The sequence below is a fragment of the Carcharhinus amblyrhynchos genome, chromosome 31 (assembly GCF_965287045.1).
Source record: "Carcharhinus amblyrhynchos chromosome 31, sCarAmb.v2.hapA, whole genome shotgun sequence".
In the NCBI taxonomy this organism is placed as follows: Eukaryota; Metazoa; Chordata; class Chondrichthyes; order Carcharhiniformes; family Carcharhinidae; genus Carcharhinus; species Carcharhinus amblyrhynchos.
In genome coordinates, this window is record NC_137354.1 from 3,114,077 (window position 1) to 3,140,645 (window position 26,569).

A 26,569-nucleotide genomic window follows, 5' to 3' on the forward strand; every position below is an offset into this window, starting at 1 on the left:
AACCCTTTCAGACACAGGACAAAGTGAAGAACTGTTGCAGCATTGAAAAGGGAGACTTCTCCTCCAACGCTTTGCCAGAAATCTTAATCCCACTCAGTGCTGTGCCAATTTCCTGAGACTAAGCTAACCAATTTCTTATCCCTAGTCAATGGCGTTTAGTTAATCACATGGCAAAGGATTACTGTCCCCCATTGAACACCAATTAAAAAGTACATTATTTATGACTGGACACAAGTTGTATGCAGCATGCTTTTTAAAAAAAATAAACACAAGAAATAACAGCAAGCTTTAAAACTAATGTTCATGCATTGAATTGCCACCCGTAAAAATGTTTCAATAAGATCCTTTTTGCAATTATATTGTAACATTAAAAGAACAGGATCTGTACATTTTGTATAGGTACTAAATGAAATGTTATACTTTTAAGTTAAGTTACACTTTCACATTAAACAGAATTTGATTTCTCAAAGACACTAACAAGATGGATTTATTTAGGCAGAAACCTCATTTTGACATTAACCCATTGGTACTCTGTTGTGGTACATTCAGGGCAGGGTTGAGGTAAGTGGCAGAGAAGGCAGGGTCAGAAGGAAGTAAGGGAATGTTAATTCTGAATTGGTTTTGATAAGGAGAAAAGGAGAATCAATGAGATAAATAAGGAAGGATTCTGCAAGAACATTGAGTACAGCAGCATCACATAAGTAAGGGAGGTTTGGTGGCAGCATCTGGGTACAGCAGGGAAAGAGGAAGCTACTGAGATGAAAATAGTTAGGTTGATTGGCCATGCTAAATTGACCCTAGTGTCAGGGATTAGCAGGGTAAATATGTGAGGTTACGGGAATAGGCTTGGGTGGTACTGTGGTCGATGCAGACTCGATGGGCTGAGTGGCCTCCTTCTGCACTGTAGGGATTCTATGATTCTAACTCTGATGTAAGATTTGGTTCGCATTGTCTAACTGTACTGGGATGGGGCAGAATTTCATTTATATAGACCTTTTCACAAGCTGAGGATGGACAGAAGCAAGTTACATTCCGTGAGGTTCTGTCGATGTGTAGCCATTGTTACACTGCAGGGAATGCTGCAGCTAATTTGTGCACAGCAAGCTCCCACAGACAGCAATGTGATAAGAGATCAGCTTTTTGGTGCTGGTCGAGGGTTAAGTGTAACCCAGGACAGATTTGCATGAGACTGAAAAAGATCTCGTGAAAAGTCAACCAAATCAACTGCTTTTCTTAAATTATGAATTTAACTCAGCAGCAAAAGTTTGGAGGCAAAATATTTGGGTTGCATTATTTTTTATTGTTGCTGAAATTTGGTTTGTAGCACAAAAATGGGAAAATAGAATGTTTTCAAAAAGGTATTCTTTCATGGGATGTGGACATCACTGGAGAGGATGAGGTGAGGATAGCAGATTTCCTTCCATCAAGGACATTGGTTGAAACTACTGAGGCTAGTTTTCAATTTCAGATTTATTAATTTAAATTCCACCAAGCGCCCATGGTGAGATTTGAACTCTCACCCTCAGTGTTAGCCTGGCCCTCTAGTTTACTAATCCGGTAAGATAAAGTCGCCATAGTCTGGGATGACCATATTCTGTTGTCTGCTTCGAGGGGGAGAGCTGTCTGCTGCTGATTTAACCCGAGGATCACCACATCTCAGGCGAGGGGGCAAGGTTGAGAAAGCGGGAACTTCAGGAATAATCTTGACCGGTACGGGAATTGAACCCACGCTGTTGGTGTCACTCCCTTTCATGAACCAGCTGCCCAGCTAACTTACTAATCTATTTGTTATCCGTGTGATAGATATAGGACAGATGTCAGAGGTAGGTTCTTTACTCAGCGAGTAGTAAGAGTGTGGAATGCCCTGCCTGTAACAGTAGTGGACTCACCAACATTAAGGGCATTTAAATGGTTATTGGATAAACATATAGATGATATTGGAATAGTGTAGATTAGATGGGCTTTAGATTGGTTTTCACTGGTCGGCACAATATCGAGGGCCGAATGGCCTGTACTGCACTGTAATGTTCTATGTTGTGAATTATTTGGTAAAGCAGATACTGACTGATCCACGTGGCTCTAAAATAAATCGAAATTATCTTTGCCAATGTGAGCAATGTTTTATGTAAAATGTTTCTGTACATGTAGAATTCATAATCGCAACAAACAACTGCAACAAGAATATCAGATTGTGTTAGTAAGCAGATTTGTTACAGTGAAGGAGGTTGGATGGCTAGAGAGGATTAAAGCTGTCCTTTATCCGGGTTGCATTTGGATTATTAGTTCACTAGCATGCATGAAGACGGGTCACAATGATTAACATGCAGGATGGGAAGGGAGATAAGACCATACCAATGGGCAAGGGGCATCAAGCCCATCCAGGCCAGGTAAGCCCGGTTCACCTTTCTCTCCTTTAAAGCCTCGGAATCCCTGTTTACAAAATGAACTGACTTGGTTAATACAAAAGCATCTTGAATTGACGTTCACACAGATGGAGAAAGGAGGGAGGACTTTGAAATGGACAACATAACACGCAGCAAGGAATTGGACAGTGACTGGGTCCAGTCTAACTCCTTTTCCTCGATTGCTCACTGAGTATCACAGGTGAAGCGCTCACCCTCACCGGCAGACTCTCGGTGGACCATGCAGATGTTCAAAACACACTTTCAATTGGTGAGAATGAAGATGGAATTCCAGCAAACCTTGGCAGGTATGACTTACATCGACAGGTGTGGCTCTGAACTCCTCCAGAACCACACTTTGTCTGTTTAGCTCCGGGGGTAATGTGGGATAACAGAATGTTGCTGCATTGCTGGTGGGCAGAGACCAGATCCTAGTGAGGGTCAGGTAATTCCATATCTCTTATGTAAATGTAGTCTTCAGATCTGCCGTGACGGAGTTCCATTCTAGTGGAACCTTTGGGCTGACATTCTTGTTCCTCCCTTATTTTTCCATTACAATATCTGACAATTTCAATTACATCACAAGAACATACCAATGGACAAGGTGCATCTAATCCGGGCACTCCTTGGTCTCCCTTATCCCCTTTAGGCCCTTTAGAACCTCTCTTTCCCTTCTCCCCCTGCAAACAATATTCTTATTAGTCAAGGAACTTTAGCAAAAAAAAAGTGGGGGGAAAAGTTGAAGTAACATTGTTATACTGACCTTCACAGAAAGAGAACACTATTGCACTGGACTGAATAAATTGTTTGGAAATTTAAGCCTTACTGGAAACTCCAGCACCATGTATATTTTTCACAGGGTTGATGAAGATATACCTGCACTTACACTGGAGAGTGTGTCTGGAGACAGGCTGGTTACTTTTATACACAGTGTCTCAGAAGGCCTACTTTTCTCACAAAACATATTTTAAGCCAAAATAGTTTTCCTTAGAAAAAGTTGAAGGATCTGAGAGCACTATTAAAAAACAGAATCAATTCCCCGCTCTCACTTACTTTAACATTCAAAAAAAATTTACAGCGACCACTTCACTAGTTCTTAAAATCTTCTTACAAACATCATTGTGTAATGAATTAAAAGTTCAGGAAGGCAAGAAATATTATGGGAGGCTGGGGGACTAGCAGATGGAGTAGAAAAGGGATAGCTCACACATTAGGATCAGTATCAGGGAGAGACAGTGACGCTGACTGAGTAAGGAGCAAGGAGGAGAATCCGGGATTAATGCAGAGTGGAAGGGAGGGATGAAGGGGGTAAGGCAGACCTGCCGGAAGGAAGAAGAACACAGGAGAAAATGCAAAGCCAAAAGGAAACAGCACAGCATCAATTAAACATTGACAAAAATGATACACACGCTCGCAGTATTTTTATCTATATTTCTGTAGGAAATATATTAGTTTACGGTTTTTAAACCGAAGATCGTGCATGCAACTTTACAATTTGAGTAAAATTTATTTTTTGTTTAAGTCAACCAGATGTTTGAGAAAGTTAGATCTATCTTTTTAATAATTGCAGAGTTAGGCCCATTACGATGATCAGTTAGTATATTGCATTCTGCAATGAAAGCAACTGAAATCAGCATTGACCAGATATTTCATTCACACACGCTGAGGGCTACATTTTCCTCTGTTTTCAAATATTTTAAGTGCCTTTTCCCAAAGATATTAAAGACCTGAAATCTAAAGTGGAAGTGGGGGGGAGGGGGGGAAGAGGGGGTGGGGGGGGGCGGGGTGGGGGGGGGCGGTGGTGGAGGTGAGCAGGGGTTGGGTGGGGGGGCGCTGTGTGTAACCCTGGTTCAGACATCAGCTGAAATGGCAAATATTGGCCAATCACGATTCCTTTAACTCTCTCAAACAAAACAGCTGATGTGCTGTGCTGGTGTGAGTGGTCCAAAGTCTGCCTGTGTACATCAGTCAATATAAAGCACGGCTCATGTATAGTGCACTGCTCTGTGGATAGGCTCAGAATGAACCTGGCTGGATAGTATAGAACCTGGCCTAACCCTCCTCTGACTTAGCTACTGTTTAGCAAGGCTCCAGTCTCGGAGTTCAGCCCCCCGCAGTTTGCCTTTATATGTTCTGACAGCACGTGTCGATATCCCTGCTGTGTACACAGGTTGATTCATTCATAATCCAGCATTTAGATGGATAAGTATCATCATCTACTGCAATGCCTCATCTCATAGTGGTTTTATCTAAATAAAATCTGGGAGTTAACTAATCCCATGGACTGGAATGTAATCCAGTGAGAGACTTTCCTCACTTAGCCTCTTGCTGAATCAAAACCCACTCCGCGTTAAAACCAATTCCACGGTTCTAGACTCCCAGATCCTGGCTGAATGAATGTTCTGGTTCATTCACCTACTGTAGTAGCTTCTCTGTTGGGTTTTGTGGCTATGTGATGTTTGCACCTTGCAGCCCATCTCTCCAAGATGTGAAGGCATCGATCCTTCCTTTGTCTTGACAGGACAGTGTCCCATTTGTAAACCCCAGAATAAAAGTATTACTGGCTCTCCCAGAGAGTGTGATGCATTTTCCCGCAGGGATCGCACAGTATTTACGCGTGAATGGAGTAACAGCCCTATGTAGATATGCCATCGGATTGTCCATAGGTTCATGACCAGCTGCACATGGAATGATAGAAACCCTACAGTACAGAAGGAGGCCATTTGGCCCATTCAGTCTGCACCGACTCTCTCTGACAAAGTATCTTAACCTGACCCTTTCCCCACCCTAACCCCGTAACCCCACACATTTACCATGGCTAATCCATCTAACCTACACAGTTTGGGACAGTAAGAGGCAATTTAGCATGGCCAAACACCTAAATTACACATTTTTGGACTATGGGAGGAAACCAGAGCACACACAGGAAACCCATGCAGACACAGGGAGAATGTGCAGACTCCGCACACACAGTGACCTAAAGCAGGAATTGAACACAGGCCCGGCACTTTGAAGCACCAGTGCTAACCACTGTGCCACCCTTGTGCCACCATGGCTCATGGATGACCACTTTGGCAAATATTAGCTGCCATGCCTGCAGTTTGAGTCAGTTGTTGTTGAAGTGTACATTGGTTAGATGGTCAATTACAGCTTCACTTACCTCCTTAATCACACAGTGACTTCTCTGATACCCTCTCTGGCTGGTTTGAAGACCACTTGGGTAAAAGTGGAGGCTGATGGAGCTATACAGATTGTAAACTGCCCTCCAGATCTTTGTAAACCCAGACCCCTGACCTTAGTCATTGTCAGTGTAAAACCCTAAGGTGCAGAGTCAGCTCCCACACCCACTACATCTGGGTCACGTGTCCTACAAACTATGGCCGCTTCATTCTGAAACCTCTCTCTTCTCCTGTCAGACTGAGATAGCCAGCAGTGTCTATCACACACATTCTGTATGTCCAAAAGCCTCAGTAATATTCCAGAATCTTCCAGAGTTCAGGACTCACCATTCAGCCCATTATCCAAGAGTCATTCTGACCAGCTCATTTCTGATTGGCCTTCAAGCTGCCCTTGATAAGCTCGAGTAAGTAAATCATTTCCTCTGAATTATTTACACAGAGAGATTTTAGCCCAAAGCAGCTGGAATGCTTCCTGTGGCTTACTCCTCTTACAGGTTGCTGCTTTCTGTCAAAAGCGATACGCAGAGGAAAATATAACCCGAGATTTAACCTTTACTTGAAGGCAGCATGCAAACTGAAGCGATTGCAGAATTGAAATGAAACAAGCAGATGGTCAATGACTCTTACCCGGCCTCCCTTTTCACCCTTTGGTCCAAGTGAACCCTGAAAAAGACAACACCAGTGTGAGGTTTCCCTTCAGATACAACAGCCCTCCATCACTACAATATATACACACACTCTGCTTAGTTACCGACAACTTAAACAAAACGGCCCATAGTGTCTGAGTCCCGGGGCCAGTGTAATGACCCAAAGATGCGCTGGGAACTTCACAGAACCAACCCCCCTCCTCCCCCCCCCCCCCTCCTCACCACCAGGTTCATTGGTAAGGAGCAAATGGTAATTACCCAAGAGGTTCAAGCTCCCATTGGGCAATTGTCCTCCACTGGTAACCACTGGAAAATGGGACCGAACCCACAAACTGTGGGTGATTCCAGCTGTCTCATAACAGTAATCACACAACAACAGTTAGAAAGAACTAAAACCACTTACATCTTCTGGGTAACAATTGCACTGATCTCCCACCTGCACCCTTGCCCCACACCACTCCTGATCCCAACAGGACACCCCCACACTCCGACCCACTGTGTACCACACCAAACCACAGGACACCTCTACATTTCCCAATGGATTCCCGGATGCCCCCACCATGGGATTTCCCTCCACCCCACACGTGACCATCCTCATGGGACACCTCCCCCTAACCCTGATCCACTGATTCTCCACAACCCACCCCCCCCCCCCACCATCTCTCCACAGGACTCCCTGACTAGCCCTCCCCGATCACCCAATGCCTCCCCCTCGATCCTACCCACTGTCTCTCTGGCTGGGTGGTGACTGCACCTTTGAATCTACCTGATTTACTCATTTAGTTCAAAAATAGAGCTGAAGTTTCCTGGTGCCTGACTCTGCTCGCGACTTCGAGATCAGGCTAAATCACACAGTTAGAAAGTTAGGCGAGAAGGGATGGAAAAGAATTCAAAGTCGAAAAGGAATGGCAATCCCACTGGGAAATTCAGACCCTGTGTGCTCCAATCATAGAATAGAATCCCTATGGTGCAGAAGGAGGCCATTCAGCCCATCAAGTCTGCACCGACCACAATCCCACCAAGGCTCTATTCCTGTAATCCCGTGTATTTACCCTGGCTAAGCCCCCTGACACCAGGGGCAATTTAGCACAGCCAATCCACCAAACCTGCATATTTTTGGAGTGTGGGAGGAAACTGGAGTACCCAGAAGAAACCCATGCAGACACGGAGAGAATGCGCAAACTCCACACAGACAGTGACCCGAGACCAGAATCGAACCCGGGTCCCTGGCGCTGACCCACCGTGCCACCCAGTGCAGTTGGCTGGGAGCCCAAACTGGAGGTGCCCCTCCTAGTGGCCACATCAAGTAGCACAGATACCATGGGAGAATTGGACAAGCCCTATACTCTGGTATTAGGATACTGTGGCAGGGACATAAAGAAGGCAAGAAAATTACTTCCCAACTGGGATAAAATAACTAAATATAAAATAATACATTTCAGAAAATAATCTTAAACTCTCTGAGTGAGGTAAGCACAGGCCCCAGACACCAAATTGTACTGCATGTGATATCGAGCTTTGCCTTTTCCCCGTTGATTACATTCCCGTGTGGTCGAATATACAGCACCTATAACACATGGCAAAATCTCACACAGCCTGTGAGAGTGCGGAGTGTCTGTGCCTGCTTTACACCCTGACCAATTTTACCCTCCAGTGGCCCCGGGCACACGCCGCCGTCTCACCAACGATGCTAGTCTCAAAACACAAAATGTTAACTCGCTTCCTTACAGGTAATCCCCGTGGTCCGATTGAGCCTGCATATCCCGGATCTCCTTTATTGCCCTGAAATAAACATCAACACAGTCAAAGGAATATTACAAACTGATCTTACACACACTCCATTCACATGCTGCTTCTGCTCAACACATTATTGGTGCTAAACTCTTCCATTAAGATCACAATGATTATCAGAATGACAGTAGTTCTGAAGAATGTTGGATGCATTCACGTTGGCAGCAGGTGGATAGTAAATATGTTGATGGTTATGCCAGCTGGTGATTGAGTTGGTTAACACTTCCGAATTCCCAATTACAAGATGCACAGATTTCATTAACAAATTAACATTTTAGCTTCTAAACAGCTCAGTTGATAAGTGACCTAATGTATATGGAACTGAGACAGGTTGATCGGAAGCACTTGACCTTTATCCTCTCTCTTTGTCTATTTGTGTGATGTCAGTGAGATTAGGTACCAGGATTAGGTAAAGGAAAAGATATGCCGGAGTTCTCATTCAAATTATTATTCAGTGCCTCAATGGGTGAGCGAATGAGTGTGTACGTTTGTATGTGCGCACACGTGTCTGATGATCTTCACAAAGTAATACAACATTGACACATTGTTATTAACTTAAATATAATCCACTCATTGGGAATCCCACAGGATTAGGATGCTCTAGAACCCGTATAACATTCCTGCCTGATTTCACTCTCTACTGAAGCTAATACTGGACTGGGTATAACCACCCAATTCTGCAGGTTTCCTGTCCAATAGACCTGTTTGCAATGACCCCCTGTCTCAGCTTGTGTCTGAATGGCCAGTTAGATTTTTTGGGGTCGGACAGAGAGAGGACGTGTTCCCCTTTCCTTCGTGCTCTGCCACTTTTCTTTCGGCTCATGTTCCAATCCTTGTTGCCCCTATGATGCTTTGCCCTTATCTTGTGGTTTGTTGTCTTCTTGGCTTCTGGGCCTTTTCCTTTTTTAAAAAGATATTTATTACTGCTCCTGTTAGTTTTTTTCTTGTGCAGGATGGGTGAATGAGGGGGGGGGGATGTCTGCATATGGGGAAAACCAGTTAGGCTAGGGTCCCAGGTTGTGGAACTTTACCCCAGCCTGAGTCCACATCTTCAGAAGCTACAGGGAGTACGGGGAGGAAGAGGTGCATACAGCAGTAATTGCATAAAAACAGATAGAAAAACTATACGTGATAGCGCTGGAAAATAATCACTTCAACAGTTGTATCCAAATAGAGTCACTTCTGCCAAAAGTTCAGAACTTTTTCAACTGTAAATGCGTCTTTCTTATCTATCACAATAATACTTTAAAAATAAGCGCTGTGGGGAATGAACAGTGAATATTAAACAAAAGCAGATCTTTGGAATAAGAATTCCCTGGGTGTGTCTCAGATAGTTTGATGGTTTCATGATGCTGTATCTGACAGTCAGGCAACTTCCTTCTGGGTCCTCAGTTAAACGTTCACAACCGTGAAATTACACATGGCAAACTTCCATCTTTCCAAACTCCACAATCCCTTTGCCCACTCTATCCACTCATCTTCTGACTCGACTCCAGGCCCGGGGTTCAGCTGCTTTCGGGTACAGTCCTGTTAACCCATTTCCCAAAAATCTCAATATTTAAAAAAAAACATTGACAATATTGTTCCTCGTCCCATCAATAACCTCCCAATCTCTCCAAAATTCCCCCTCACTCAATGCAATGACCATCTCTCTCACCTTCCTTCAGTTCGGTTTCTATCCTGTCCATAGCGTTGACCATGATGACTAGAGTGTGAGTTACTCTTCAATTTCTCTTTGGGTTACAGCTGACAATGTTGCCCATACTCACTGATTCCCCTCTCTGCCTCACCCACATACAATGGTATTGTATTGTTACCTTCAATGCAACCCAAGCTTTCACTTGGCAGCGCTGTACAAAGTGTAGCAATGATGCTCACTCAGCATCACCCTTCCCCAGCACCACCCATTGTCCAGGATTCTAACTGCCTTGTCTGACCTCTTACCTGAGAACAAATCACAAATCAGCTGGTGATTTCTGATACTCAACTGTTGACAAGACTGAAGGTAAATCGTTCATCTAAGAAACCCTGCTGCTGAAACTCAGCCAGAGTTCGCAAAACTTCAGTGTGTTCTATCTAGTATTTCAAACCCCAATCTAGCCTGTTACCAAGCCTACCCACTTTACCACTGAAATGTCTGTGTGTGCGTTACTCATTCTCGCTGCTGTTCAGTGGATCAGTGCAATCACCATCGTACCAAGCAGAACCACACAGTACAGGAAAAAGCTCAAGGACCTAACAAATATGGCCAAGGAAAGTCAAATATCTGGTACTAATCTACATTGGCCAGCACCCACACAGCCCCAGGTCCTTCCTTGCCCATTACATTCTCTTCTGGCTGGGTGCCGATAACATCTCCACACACTGAGGCAGCTTATTATTTACTCAGAACCATTCCCAACTCAAGTGTTTGCCATTCAAGAATATTCCAACCCAGATTTCTCCCCATTGAGCAAGCCAGTGTAATTGATTGAGGAAAGTTTCTGTACAAATGAAACGGGAATCAAGTTCCGGGGAGCTTTTTGTAAAAACACAGAGTGATCCCACCCACAGACTGAATTCATTCTCAGGGTGGCTTGCTGTCCTTTGGGGCCAATAGGACAGACTCTTCAAACAGAGTGAATTTTCTGCTCAGCGCAACGACGCTAATTTTAAATATTAAAGATTACTTCACTACTCAAACTACAAGAGGTTCACTATATTTCTTTTAGAGTCATTTTCAGGGATTTAAAATCTGGTTACTCACAGATAGAGGGTTGGACACTTCAATAAAAATGCTTCTTTTCTGGGCCAGAAACTAATTTTCAGCTTTTTTCATAGAGGTCCATCAAGCTGCCACTTCTAACTACATCAAAGAATACTTTCCTGAAACAGTTACATTCTATTACACTGTCTGGCTGCCCTGTGTTGGGCCCTTGGTGTCATTGACAATTTTACAAAATTGTGGTTATGTAAATGAGCTTGAGCAGAAACCTCAGCAATAATTTCACTTTGGAAAACCAGTTTCAGCTACAAATTTACACCCAGATTACTGACTGTGCCCAAAGTTAAAACTCTACACCAGCCTTGTCTGACATCTGGCCACTGGGCTGGGTGTGGCCCTCCCAAGCCTCTCTGTGTGGCCCATACAGCTCAATTTCAAAATGTCAGCCAAACTAGAGACCCAATCAGCAGCAAACGTGAGAAAGAAATGATCTGTGATTGGAGCAGCAGCAGTGTGGAGAAAGTGAGGAGAGAGAGGGAGAGCCAGGAGAAAGAGGGAGAGTGAGGAGAGAAAGCAGGAAGAGGAGAGAGTGGAAAGCAGAAAGTGTGGTTGCCGCACTTACGTAAGGATATTTTGGCCTTGGAGGGAGTGCAGAGGAGATTTACTAGGCTGATTCCGGAGTTGAGGGGTTGAGCTATGAGGAGAGGCTGAATAAACTAGGCTTGTACTCGTTAGAGTTTAGAAGAATGAGGGGAGATCTCATTGACACATATAAGATGATGAATGGGATGGATAGGATAGAGGTGGAGAGACTCTTCCCGCTCAGAAAGGACAGTAGGACTAGGGGGCACAGCCTCAAGATAAAGGGGGGGCAGTTTGGAACGGAGTTGAGGAGGAACTTCTTCACTCAAAGGGTGGTGAATCTCTGGAATTCTCTGCCCGTTGAAGTGGTGGAGGCTGCCTCGCTAAATATTTTTAAGACGCGGGTTGATGGGTTTTTGATAAGCGAGGGGATTAAGGGTTATGGGGAGAGGGTGGGAAAGTGGAACTGAGCCACGACAGATCAGCCATGATCTTATTGAATGGCGGGGCAGGCTCGAAGGGCTAGATGGCCTACTCCTGCTCCTATTTCTTATGTTCTTATTAAAAGGAAAGAAAGAGGGAAACAAAAAGAGAAAAAGAGAGAAAGGAGAGAGATTGATTGTGTTTAGCTGTGGAGGGAGCTCTCCTGCTCTCAATATCTTTTTGATGGGCTGAAGGCTGGCGTGGACACCAAACTCAACCAGTATGTTCAGAATTGGGCCAGAAAATGGCCACAAACACTCAAGTGAAGAATGGAAGCTCTTGGGTTCCAGTCCAGCAGAGCTGCCAGTAACAGCAGTGTTCACAGAAAGCTGCACATGAAACATTAGTTTTGATGCTAATATTGTTTCCGTGTGCCTGGAGGCAATGTCATTAGACCAGTTACTGCTAGCTGTTTCTAGACATTCACATAAACTTGAAATTAAAATCATTTTAGCTCATTGTTCCGCGTTTTGTCTCATTCTTACCCTTTCTCCTTTTGGTCCCGCTGGCCCTGGCACACCCTACATAGAAATGAATATATTGGAGAACATCAGACTATCATTATCTGGCAATGACACCATATACAACAGCGTACAGAACCATAGACAACACCGTAGATAACAATACCATATACAAAGAAGGCCCAGAGTTAGAGCAGAAGAACACTTTGCTCATTCAGAGAGCAGTACATGGACCAATCACTCAGCCTAAAGATAATTAGGTAGCACTCTCTTAGTAGGACTGAGCCTTATTGTTGGTGAATAATCCTGGGTTTACTCCATTGGAGTGAAGAATGATATCCATTCTGTAGGCCAATCATCAGTACATTATTCAATTGGAAGCACGAGATCATGACTGGAGGATAATCTGCCCTCCAATTTTCCTCTCTCTTTCTTGGGCCTTCCCTTCACCTCCCTCCCCCCTCTCCCCTCTCCCAGTGATGGTGCTGTTGGATTCAGGAAACAGGGGAGACTCTATCCTACCATTCCCTGTCATTCCATTCCATTCCCTACCATTCCATTCTTACATATCCTAAGACAGAAATAAACCTTGTCATCTGTTGCATGTTTTCTCTGCGTCTGTATATTCAGTGAATGAGTGTGACATTAGCAAAGAGGTGGCGGTAGTTTAAGTGAGGCAGGAATGTAGGATTTTGGGGCCCTCTTTTCTGTATGAAAATTGGATGAATTTCTCTGGGTATCACAGGTGAATTTAAATAGTCACAATGAAAGAAGGTTAAGGTTGTGTGCAGGTACAGTCAACAGGAGGCTCTGACAGTCTGACAACACAGACATAGTCAATAATACCTCTTTGCTATCTCAGCAAATATATTAATGTTTACAAACTTACTGCACAACTTCAGGGGGATGGTGTATAGAACTTACAGCTCCACTGAGATGCCTATGTATTGTTATAGTTGTTCATTTTGATTAACTAATGTCATAAAATTATCAATTGAAAACATGAAATCTACTGTTAAAATCTAGTAATCCACAAGAAGGGAGGAACTAACAACATTGCAGAGAGTATCTGTATCCCTCAGTTAATAACCTGCTTCTACGCCAATGAGTAAATCTATAATCAATAAACTTTATTTATTTGTCACAACTAGGCTTACATTAACACTGCAATGAAGTAACTGTGAAAATCCCCTAGTCACCACACTCTGGCACCTGTTTGGGTACACTGAGGGAGAATTTAACATGGCCAATGCACCCTAACCAGCACGTCTTTAGGACTGCGGAAGGAAACCGGAGCACCCGGAGGAAACCCACGCAGACATGGGGAGAATGTGCAAACTCCACACAGACAGTGATCCAAGCCAGGAATCAAACTGGGGTCCCTGGTGCCGTGAGGCAGCAGTGCTAACCAACGTGCCGCCGTGCTGCCCTAATGGAAAATGATTCTACACAGTGTGCTGCAAAGCTTTCACAACCAGCCACACTGCTTGTCAATAGCTCAATTCAGGAATTAAGTTTTGTTGGATGTGAATGTCTTGATCCAAGCTGTCTGGCATGGTGTATACTGCCTTGGTGTATACCGGTGCACGGTGTATACTGCCTTGGTGTATACCGGTGCACGGTGTATATGGCCTTGGTGTATACTGGTGCACGATGTATACCGGTGCACGGTGTATACCGGTGCATGGTGTATACTGCCTTGTCCATCCTGCTGAAGGCCTGAAAGTGATCAGAAAGCTTATAAAGTATCCGACAGCTACTGACAGACACTCCTGGAGGCTGGTGTGACACGAGAAGATATCACGTTCCACGGCTGGTGTTCAGACAGAGAATTAGCTACTGCTGAAGTTCCACATCTCCAATTGTTAGAAGTACCAGTCTGTGTTTATGGAGGGTATATCCGCTGTGTGGATACTTGGTGAGTATCTGGAGTGAGCTCAAAGCCACAAGTGTCCACTGAGTGAGCGAACATCCTCTTTAAATGGAGATTAGGGGAAGAAGGTGGATACTCTTCGGAACTGAGGTAGCTCCCAGATGATGCCATTGGTGATGAAAGTTTGAGTCCAAGGAAACAGTGCAGCAGATATAAAGACCTAGGGCCTCAGTACAGGACACAGTTCATGTATTGGGCTAGTCCTGCCCTGAGTCATTCACTAGGAACTGAGAGTTTGTTTTGCTTTGATCTCAGAATTAGGTGGACTATTCCAGGTGGGACAAACTCAAGTGACCTATTCTGCTAAGTTTCACAGTTCTAATTGGTTTGCCTCCTGCTGTGCTTTCTATAATCTCTGGGGGAAGGGCAGGGGTGCCCCTAATGATTTGGCTCTGCCCATTGTTAACTATGCTGCCTGATGTAAACTGAATATGCCCCCACGGGAGGAGGATATGCACTCTATAAAGAAACAGGACTCAATTGGAGACTATTAAACATGGTGATGAGTTCCCAGAGATAAGACATGTCCAACAATCTAGAAAGATCTTGATAGAGGTAAAATTCAATTTGGGCAGTGATAGGGAATTCGCAGCCCAATTTTATTTCCACTGAATTGGAAATTTCACTCCAAGGATTCAACAATCATTGTACCAAATTATTCAGCATAGATGCATGTTCCCCTGGATTTTTAAGGGTCAGCTTTGGTCAATATAACTCTAAGGTCATGGGCCCAAGTTACACATCAACATTAAATGCTCCAGACCTACTAAGACAGAATAGATGGACAAGAAACCACAGATTGCTTTGGTATATGAAAATGTAGGACATTTGAAAATATCAAACATAGAACCAAAATTGGGTACTGTTCAGTATAACACCTTATATTAAAAAATATCAGTAAGTGGCTAAATTTTGACCTCCTACATTTGTTAATTTACCAGAATTACAACACTGTGGCTAAAATATTTGTACCCATTGAACAATCTCATTACTTAAGCAGTTCCTAATACAAATGTCTGACCAAAAGGTTAAATAAGCAGTGGCATGCATTGGCATATTTCTCATGCTTCATTTATAATGGAAACTGTCCACTGTGCAGGCAATGTAATCCAGCAAGATTAAATTCATAACGCAGTCCAACAGCAATGTAGCAGGCATGAACGATTGAGGAGAATGGATGTACAGAACTCACCACTGGCCCAGGCTTTCCGTCAAAGCCAGAAGCACCCTGGACGGTGTATGAAGTGTTAGAAGTGGAAAGAACAGTGGGGAAGAGATGAGTGTAGCAGTGAAAAGGGACATGTGTTGGCATAACTCAATGAAAGGTGATGACATAACGTTGAAAGAGATGAGGACTTGACATATCGGTCAGCACACACAAGAATGCTCTTAGAAAAACAAACCACACGGTTGACTATTTCAAGCTCGTTGGCTATGAAGCTTTTTAATTCTTTGTAGTATACATGGTAACGGAACGGCTGTCACCGTTGCAGAGTTACCCACTTTACACCTCTATCTGGCAGCAGGAAAGTTCTGAAACTAAAACACATTCTACTTGGAAACATCTGAATGGCAAATTTTTACAATTAGTAGAGGGAAAGTATACCAGCATGGCACGTGATTGAAAGTGAATTATAGTACATTAAAACTGGACTAATTAATGTCACTGTGGATGTTTTCTGTACATTAAATACTCCTTTTAGTGGACACCAAAATATCTAATGTGGAGAGAAAATGGTTATCACAACACTTGGGTCTTATCATCACACTACAACATTTCAGCATTGAATACTTAGTCCATTCTTGTGAACTCCTGTGGTTTAATGCTGGTTTGAAATATTCAAAGTTTAATTTGAGCTTGTATTTTCACTCATCTATTTCATAGTTCTATTGACAGTCTTATAATGAGGAGAGATCCTTTTCCATCATTACTGAGACTGAATTGAAATAGGTTGAGTAGAATGGATGTACATTCCATGTTGTTCTGAAGAATGAAATGTGATCTCATTAAAATATACAAAATTCTTGGGAGGGTTTCACAGGGTGACTGCTGTTTCCAATGTCTGGAGAGTGGGGAATGAGGGAGTAATGGACTCAGATTAGGGGCTTAGTCACTTAGGAGAAATCAGAGAAATGTCCATCTTTGGAATTCTGTATGCCAGAAAGCAGTGGGTGCTCAGTTCAACAGGTTTTTCAGTACTAAGGAATTCCAGCACAAGGCTTGTATGGGATGGTGGGTAGAGGTACATCATCCATGATCTTAGTGAATAGCAAAGCTGAATGAAGGGGCTGAATGGCCTCCTCCTGTATCTAGTTCTGATAATTGAAATTTACAGATAGCTGTAAGTGATTGAGGAAAAGTTAATCATTTAAATTTTGATTGCCTATTCTATCAACAAAAATTTGGCCAATAGGAATTAAAGAGACCAGCTCCTTTTCCCTAATTTTAGGATTCAGTGCCATGTTCTTTTTTCAAAATTTTCAATTTATCTAATCTTTTAAGAAGATAAATGGTCTAAAATTAATGTTAGGAATGCATTTACAGCTGGATTATCATGGAATCATTGAATCCCTGCATCGAGCCTGCGCTGACAACAATCCCAGCCAGGCCCTATCCCCATAACCCCTGACACTAGGGGCAATGTAGCATGGCCAATCAAGCTAACTCATGGCAGTTCTTGTGGGTCCAGACACTTCAGCAACTCAGCAGGTGGACAATGCAATAGTGAAAATGTAGTCACACTTTGCCTTGGATGAGAGCTGTTTCTGCTTTCAGTCCCAAGGTGTCAAACTCATTCCTATTTATGCCGAGGACACTCGTTGTTTCAGCTTTAACAGAGTGGGCGGAATTTCCCTGTTCCGCCTGCCATGGGAATTACGGTGGGCGGAACAGAAGATTTGGCAGACCATGGAAAGATCCGATTGCCTTGGGTGGGAATTTCTGGTTTTGGGGTGAGTGAGGCTGGAAAATCCCACCCAGTGGTTCTGTTAACAAAGCCAAGACATGCCCTCCAGGGACAGGACTTGGAACTGGCTACTTGGTCTTTCTCCTCTGTCTGTCCACGGTTTTCCATTTTCCTGTCATCTTCAACGATCCGACCCCCCCCCACTGCCAATCACTGTCTTCCATTCTCTCTGAGAAAAGCATAAGGTTTATTTTTCCCACATTAATCTTGTTCGAAGAGTAGGCAGGAGTATTGCTGAGTTATTTGTGACTTGGACCCACTAAAACATCTCATAGGTTGATGGACAGGGGCCATGTTTCCTCAGGATATAAAGAACTATTCCAGTTCTCCCCCAGGACTTCAAATATTAGTTTGGTGACCTGGGTGGGCAGATGTTGCCCTCTGGATCTGGTCAACCTGCCGGTCTTTAGTTCCCTAACTTTAAACACTTGAGCCTGACGTGCATTCACAAACATAGTTAGATGCTTTCTACATTATTAGCTCTTGGAGGGGTTAATCTGATTTGAAGTATATGTTATGTACACACTCATGCCCTGAAATCCCCACATGGAAAGTATGTGCCAGAAATGGTGCTTGCAGTAGAAGATGCAACTTACAGGCAGTCCCAGGGGACCTCGATCACCTCGATCACCTTTCACACCGTTCGCCCCAGGATCACCCTGTGACAATAATAATATGATCACACTTACTTTCAATGTCAATATCTGGTATACCACTTCCCCATTTCACCAGTATGTAATATGTTATTGTATATAACCTTAGGTTGATTCCGGAGTTGAGAGGGTTGGCATACAGGGAGAGACTGAGTAGACTGGGGCTATATTCATTGGAATTCAGAAGAATGAGGGGAGATCTTATAGAAACATATAAGATTATGAAGGGAATAGATAAGATAGAAACAGGGAAGTTGTTTCCACTGGTGGGTGAAACTAGAACTAGGGGGCATAGCCTCAAAATAAGGGGAAGCAGATTTGGGACTGAGTTGAGGAGGAATTTCTTCACACAAAGGGTTGTGAATCTGTGGAACTCCCTGCCCAGTGAAGCAGTTGAGGCTACCTCATTGAATGTTTTTAAGGCAAGGATAGATGAACTTTTGAACAGTAAAGGAATTAAGGGTTATGGTGAGGGGGTGGGTAAGTGGAGCTGAGTCCACAGAAAGATCAGCCATGATTGATCTTATTGAATGGCGGAGCAGGCTTGAGGGGCCAGATGGCCGACTCCTGCTCCTAGTTCTTAAGTTCTTAATCCGTTAGATCCAGTTATCTATCTTAGTGACTGCAAATTTGATACTATTGTTAGCATCAATTTTTTTGACGGATCTTATTTTAATACTGGCTTGATTAGTGTAAATAATTTAATGCCGGGGTTAAAGTAACACCTCAAATTAAATTCAAATATCTTTGAAAGCTGTTTCAGTCGAACTTGGAGAAAGAGTAAAGGTGGAAGTTGGCAAAAAACCAACTTGTGAGACATGAGGTTGGCTCAGACAAATGCTGCGTTCCAGACTCGAGAACAATACACCAGATGTGGATACAGCAACAGACGGAATCCCGGAAAATGACCTGGCTGTGTGGAAAAGCTGACAGTAACTGAAACCAGGATGGAGTGAGTGGGAGAAACTGTTATCAGAGCGGGACACAGACAGATTCAGTCAGCACTCTGACTTTACTATTGAAATCTGTAGGATTGGGAAGGTACTGAAATAGCAAAGAACAAATCAATTCCTCGGACATGACCTCACTGGCTATTCACACCACACTCCTGCTGGAGTAAAGTCGGAGAATTTGGCACTGTTCACTGCAGCGGGTTTGGACAATCCCACCAGTGTGAATGGCCATAACACTCCAGCCCTAGTGTTCAAGGATATTACAACCCTTGCCTTATCAAACATGTTTTAGGGTCATTCCATTCACCGTGTTTAATAACCAGCCTTCCAGGAGCAAGAACTTAAACAACCCTGATGCAAAGCAAACAGGAATAAAGTTTTGAGTTCAGCACATGTTACAACTGTGATGAAAGGGTTTCCCCAAATCATATCAAACAAGCTGGGAACAGTCTCTAACAGAGATGACCACTGACATGTCGAAACATCAGCTCCACGTGGATTCTGAGGGTGGCAATCAAAGCTGAACGTTAAAGCAATGCGAAAGGTGAAGACTGAAGGACTTCTGGCCCAAGATCTCCCTGTGGATCTTTGTGACTAAACAATTAAACTAGATCAAATTCACTGAGGGATCAATTAAAAGGGGCAGTCCCCAAAAAGGGAACCACCCGATACAAAAGACAAATTAGAAAGGAAACTTAAAACATCAAAGTAATATGTGATTAAAGGGTCAATAATGCAGCCCAGCCCCTGCGGTGCCCAACAGGGCATGTAAGGCATTAACAGTTTACCGTGGACACCACACGCTCCCTCTCCAGGGACTGTGAATGTAACTGTGGTAGAGGGACAGTCAGTCAGGTCAGGCAATGCCCTTGGTCACCCGCTGTCTGGACCTGTTAATGGCGAGTTTAGATCTCCCCCATTTGAGGGAACAAAATCACTCCAAAGTGATGGCCAGAAACAGCTTGTTTCTTATTCAACATCCATGAGAAATTGGTTTTGCTCAAATGTACAATATTAAAATGCACGTCACAAACCGCAACTGAGCATATAAATCATAACCAATGCAGAGGTAGGGTAAAGATTAGAGTGAAGGGAGACACCAAGCAAATCCCCGTGACCCGGGCTGTGATTTAAATCCCCGTGACCCGGGCTGTGTGTGATTTAAATCCCCGTGACCCGGGCTGTGATTTAAATCCGGGTGACCCGGGCTGTGATTTAAATCCCCGTGACCCGGGCTGTGATTTAAATCCCCGTGACCCGGGCTGTGATTTAAATCCCCGTGACCCGGGCTGTGATTTAAATCCCCGTGACCCGGGCTGTGATTTAAATCCCCGTGACCCGGGCTGTGTGAGATTTAAATCCCCGTGACCCGGGCTGTGATTTAAATCCCCGTGACCCGGGCTGTGTGAGATTTAAATCCCCGTGACCCGGGCTGTGATTTAAATCCCCGTGACCCGGGCTGTGATTTAAATCCCCGTGACCCGGGCTGTGTGTGATTTAAATCCCCGTGACCCGGGCTGTGATTTAAATCCCCGTGACCCGGGCTGTGTGAGATTTAAATCCCCGTGACCCGGGCTGTGATTTAAATCCCCGTGACCCGGGCTGTGATTTAAATCCCCGTGACCCGGGCTGTGATTTAAATCCCCGTGACCCGGGCTGTGATTTAAATCCCCGTGACCCGGGCTGTGATTTAAATCCCCGTGACCCGGGCTGTGTGTGATTTAAATCCCCGTGACCCGGGCTGTGATTTAAATCCCCGTGACCCGGGCTGTGATTTAAATCCCCGTGACCCGGGCTGTGTGAGATTTAAATCCCCGTGACCCGGGCTGTGATTTAAATCCCCGTGACCCGGGCTGTGATTTAAATCCCCGTGACCCGGGCTGTGATCTAAATCCCCGTGACCCGGGCTGTGTGAGATTTAAATCCCCGTGACCCGGGCTGTGATTTAAATCCCCGTGACCCGGGCTGTGATTTAAATCCCCGTGACCCGGGCTGTGATTTAAATCCCCGTGACCCGGGCTGTGATTTAAATCCCCGTGACCCGGGCTGTGATTTAAATCCCCGTGACCCGGGCTGTGTGTGATTTAAATCCCCGTGACCCGGGCTGTGATTTAAATCCCCGTGACCCGGGCTGTGATTTAAATCCCCGTGACCCGGGCTGTGATTTAAATCCCCGTGACCCGGGCTGTGTGTGATTTAAATCCCCGTGACCCGGGCTGTGATTTAAATCCCCGTGACCCGGGCTGTGATTTAAATCCCCGTGACCCGGGCTGTGTGAGATTTAAATCCCCGTGACCCGGGCTGTGATTTAAATCCCTGTGACCCGGGCTGTGATTTAAATCCCCGTGACCCGGGCTGTGTGTGATTTAAATCCCCGTGACCCGGGCTGTGATTTAAATCCCCGTGACCCGGGCTGTGATTTAAATCCCCGTGACCCGGGCTGTGATTTAAATCCCTGTGACCCGGGCTGTGTGTGATTTAAATCCCCGTGACCCGGGCTGTGTGTGATTTAAATCCCCGTGACCCGGGCTGTGATTTAAATCCCCGTGACCCGGGCTGTGATTTAAATCCCCGTGACCCGGGCTGTGATTTAAATCCCTGTGACCCGGGCTGTGATTTAAATCCCCGTGACCCGGGCTGTGATTTAAATCCCCGTGACCCGGGCTGTGATTTAAATCCCCGTGACCCGGGCTGTGTGTGATTTAAATCCCCGTGACCCGGGCTGTGATTTAAATCCCCGTGACCCGGGCTGTGTGAGATTTAAATCCCCGTGACCCGGGCTGTGATTTAAATCCCCGTGACCCGGGCTGTGATTTAAATCCCCGTGACCCGGGCTGTGATTTAAATCCCCGTGACCCGGGCTGTGATTTAAATCCCCGTGACCCGGGCTGTGTGAGATTTAAATCCCCGTGACCCGGGCTGTGATTTAAATCCCCGTGACCCGGGCTGTGATTTAAATCCCCGTGACCCGGGCTGTGATTTAAATCCCCGTGACCCGGGCTGTGATTTAAATCCCCGTGACCCGGGCTGTGTGTGATTTAAATCCCCGTGACCCGGGCTGTGATTTAAATCCCCGTGACCCGGGCTGTGATTTAAATCCCCGTGACCCGGGCTGTGATTTAAATCCCCGTGACCCGGGCTGTGTGTGATTTAAATCCCCGTGACCCGGGCTGTGATTTAAATCCCCGTGACCCGGGCTGTGATTTAAATCCCCGTGACCCGGGCTGTGTGAGATTTAAATCCCCGTGACCCGGGCTGTGATTTAAATCCCCGTGACCCGGGCTGTGATTTAAATCCCCGTGACCCGGGCTGTGTGAGATTTAAATCCCCGTGACCCGGGCTGTGATTTAAATCCCCGTGACCCGGGCTGTGATTTAAATCCCCGTGACCCGGGCTGTGATTTAAATCCCCGTGACCCGGGCTGTGATTTAAATCCCTGTGACCCGGGCTGTGTGTGATTTAAATCCCCGTGACCCGGGCTGTGATTTAAATCCCCGTGACCCGGGCTGTGATTTAAATCCCCGTGACCCGGGCTGTGATTTAAATCCCTGTGACCCGGGCTGTGTGTGATTTAAATCCCTGTGACCCGGGCTGTGTGTGATTTAAATCCCCGTGACCCGGGCTGTGATTTAAATCCCCGTGACCCGGGCTGTGATTTAAATCCCTGTGACCCGGGCTGTGATTTAAATCCCTGTGACCCGGGCTGTGATTTAAATCCCCGTGACCCGGGCTGTGTGTGATTTAAATCCCCGTGACCCGGGCTGTGTGTGATTTAAATCCCCGTGACCCGGGCTGTGTGAGATTTAAATCCCTGACCCGAACAGGCGCCAGAGTGTGGCAACTAGGGGAATTTCACAGTAACTTCATTGCAATGTTAATGTTAGCCTTACTTGTGACTAATAAATAAACTTTACTAATATGAGAGATTTATCCCGGTGTTCTATGCGTTAGTGATCTCGGGATCTGTGAATTATAAGTTTCATAAAAAAGTGTCTGTTTTAAAATTGTTGCTTTGGAACATCCTGAGGGTGTTTTAAAAGTTATTTCTTTTCACTGGGCAACAAACTGCAGGGGTTGTTACAGCACCGTAAGAGAGGATGCAATTTAAATCTGAGTTTACAGCCGGAATCCTTTGGCTGTTTACGCTGGCGGGATTCTCTGGTTCCTCCGCAGTGAACAGAGATTTGATTGAGTGTCAAATTCTCCGTCTTTGGTCGTGAATGGCGGGAATATCCCAGCCTACATCTTTTTGCCAGGAAAGAAACCAGCTACACGAAGAGTCAATCTCTACCAACTTTAAAAATTAAACTAGCAGTGAACTAACAGCCTGCACCTTTCCTTTCCCAGCTACAAGACTGTATCTTAGCTCCCGTTTGCTTGGAGTTGTCCACACCATACTGGTTTCCCGGTAATGTGAAGAGATCAAAATCTTACCATTGGGCCTGGGGGTCCCTCTGGCCCGGGAGGTCCTGGGGGACCAATAACCTATAAAAGCAACCAACATCCCTCAGTACATACACAAAATAACCTCTGCAAATAATTCCTGGAACAATCTACATCATGCTGCACAGTAACACATCATCATTTAAGAAATTGAGATACTTCAACAGATTCTGATAACCTTAGAAAGCAGGGTGTAAAGTACAGCAAGACAGTTCAAACAATTGAACTGTATGTTATTCAGCAATGGTTAGAGATATTCTATTTTACAGAGGCTGGCTCAAAGTTTTCAAACATCATATCTGACACTTCGCCTCATAGAATCCCTACATTCAGCCCATCAAGTCTGCACCAACCACAGTCCCACCCAGGTCCCATCCTCGTAACCCCATATATTTACCCCGCTAATCTCCCTGACACCAAGGGTCAATTTAGCACGGCCAATCCACTCAACCTGCACATCTCTGGACTGTGGGAGGAAACCAGAGCACCCGGAGGAAACCCACGCAGACACGGGGAGAATGTACAAACTCCACACAGACAGTGACCTGAGACCGGAATTGAACCCGGGTCCCTGGCACCATCAGGCAGCAGTGCTATTCACCATGCCACCCATTTATGACAAGTTTAGTCAGAACGTAGATTTCTTGATTCATTGCGATCTCAGATGTATAGCCTGAAATTTAATTGTAATTTTCAACAGGAAATTAGGTATATTAGGAGGAATATGTCCAGGGCTGGGGAAAGAACTACTGACTGGATAGGTCTTTGTAAAGATTTTTCCATGTGTATATTCACACTGCTCAAATTCACAGTCAGCACTTTCTCATCCTCTGCAGTAGTTGCACTGTGAGGTATTGCCACAATAATTTGAAATTCCTGGGAATGTGCACCGATTGTTACTTTGATCAGGTAACAGGGCAGCACGGTGACACATGGATTGCACTGCTGCCTCACAGCCCCAGGGACCCGGCCTCGGGTCACTGTCAGTGTGGAGTTTGCATGTTCTCCCCATGTCTGAGTGGGTTTCCTCCAAGTGCTATGATTTCCTCTCACACTCCAAAGCTGTGTAGATTAGGCAGATTGTCCAAGTTAAATTGCCCCTGAGTGTCAAGGGGACTAGCTGGAGTGAATGCATGGGGATATGGGAATAGGGCCTGGGTGGGATTGTAGTCAGTGCAGACTCAATGGGCCAAATGGCCTCCTTCTGCACTGTAGAATTGTCCGATTCTATTGCAGCTTTCTGAGAACAGAAATGTTTAAGTCCTTTGAATCAGTGAATTATAGGAATTTTAAACATTTTGAACATTTCATCCTGATAATGTACAATTCTAGAATTTACTACTTGTGAACACTAACTGATTCCTCCTGTTTGCGATTGTGTCTGAGGTGCTAACGGGTAATTTAAATTCAGAAAGAAAGGGCCTATTATCACATTCAGCCCTTGCATGGCAAAATCTTAAAGTGACTGGAAGCATTGCACTGTTGAGTGTTTGATTTGCACAAAGGAATTTGCTGTCCTTACCGTATTGCCCTTCTCTCCTTTATCTGCCTGAAAACAAAGATGAGAATATTTCTGATTAGTCCATATTGTTTTGCCCTCAGGAGTATCCCAATGGCAGCAGTAGTTCCCAGCAGGAGGGAAGTTTTCCATTGGGAGTTAGAGAAATGAGAATACATACAAAACAGAAATTGTTCACTTTATTTTTATTAATAAGACATAGGGGCAGAATTAGGCCACTCGGCCCATCAAGTCTGCTCTGCCATTCAATCATGGCTGATATTTTTCTCATCCCCATTCTCCTGCCTTTTCCCCATAATCCCTAATCCCTTTATTAATCAGGAACCTATCTACCTCTGTCTCAAAGACACTCAGTGACCTGGCCTCCACAGCCTTTTACGGCAATGAGTTCCACAGATTCCCCACTCTCTGGCTAATTAATTTACGGGATGTGGATATCGCTGGCTAAGCCATCCCTAATTGTCCATCCCTAATTACCCCTGAGAAAATGGTGGTGAGCTGCCTTCTTGAAATGCTGTTGTCCATGTGATATAGGCACACCCACAGTGCTGTTAGGAAGGGAGATTTTGACCCAGTGAAGGAGGAGAACTGAAGCAAATCGAGATGGTGTGTGAGAATGAGGAGATTTGCAGTGGTGGTATTCTGCAGTATCTGCTGCCCTTATCCTTCTAGGTGGTAGAGATCATGGATTTGGAAGGTGCTATTGAGGGGTTTGTTGAGATCCTGCAGTGCATCTTATAGATGGTACACACAGCTGCCACTCTGTGTCGGTGGAAGGAATGAATGTTGAATGTTAGTGGATGGGGCTTCAATTAAATGGGATTCTTTGTCCTGGATGGTGTTGAGCTTCTTGAGTGTTGTTGGAGCTGCACCTGTCCAGGCGAGTGAGGAGTATTCTATCACACTCCTAACAGATGTGAACTGGCTTTGGAAAGTCAGAAGGTGAGTTACTCATTACAGGATTCCCAGCATCAGAGCTGCTGTGGTAGCCACAGTATTTATATGGCTAGTCCAGAAAGTTAACTGGCTGAATGTAACCCCCAAGACGTTGATAGTGGGAGACTCAGTGACGTCAAGGGGCAATGGTTAGATTCTCTTTTGTTCGGGATGGTCATTGCCTGGCACTTGAGGATGGCATGAATGTTACCATCCACCTATCAGACCTGCCTTGAATATTGTTCATATCTTGCTGCATTTTGAGCATGGGCAGTTTCAGATTCTGAGGAGTCGTAAATGATGCTAAACATTGTACAATCACCAGCAAACATCCCCACTTCTGACCTTATGATGAAGGGAAAGTCATTGTTAAAACGGCCAACCTACCCTGAGGAACTCCTGCAGCGATATCCTAGGACTGAGAGGAATGGCCTCCAGTAACACACCCATCTCCCTATATGCAGGGTATGAGTCCAATCAGCGGAGAGTTTCCCCCTAATTCCCACTGACTCCAGTTTTGCTGCTGCTTGATGCCTGGTGCTGCTCCTGGCATGCCTTCCTGCACTCTCCATTGAAGCAGGCTTGATGGTAATGTTAGAGTGGGGGATACGTCAGGCCATGAGTTACAGGTTGTGCTGGGGTAACTTCTGCTGCTGCCAATGGCCCACAGATAGCCTCCTGGATGCCTGATTTTGAGCTGCTAGCTCTGTTCAGAATCTAGCCTGTTGGCAGTGCCACACAACACCATGGAAGGTGCCCTCAATCTGAGGGCAGGACTTCAATCACAAGGAAAACAAGCAGATACGAAATGGGCTGGGTGGAAAACAGGGCGAAATGTAAAATGGGACGGGTGTAAAATTAGCAGCTAATTCGCTGTACATCAACTGCTTGTTAACAGCAAAATCAAATATCACTCC

At 45.0% G+C, this 26,569-nt stretch overlaps 1 protein-coding gene across 1 annotated transcript in view; it reads right to left on the minus strand.

Annotated features, from left to right (window-relative positions):
• col13a1 (collagen, type XIII, alpha 1) overlaps positions 1-26,569 on the minus strand; it is a 92,062-nt gene that overhangs the window by 7,153 nt on the left and 58,340 nt on the right. Inside the window, exons 23-28 of the mRNA XM_080215649.1 lie at positions 17,745-17,807; positions 15,375-15,410; positions 12,274-12,309; positions 7,957-8,010; positions 6,209-6,244; positions 2,996-3,082 (exon numbers count right to left, since the gene is read on the minus strand). Of these exons, the coding sequence (XP_080071775.1) occupies positions 2,996-3,082; positions 6,209-6,244; positions 7,957-8,010; positions 12,274-12,309; positions 15,375-15,410; positions 17,745-17,807 (312 nt within the window). The remainder of the gene's footprint in view (positions 1-2,995; positions 3,083-6,208; positions 6,245-7,956; positions 8,011-12,273; positions 12,310-15,374; positions 15,411-17,744; positions 17,808-26,569) is intronic.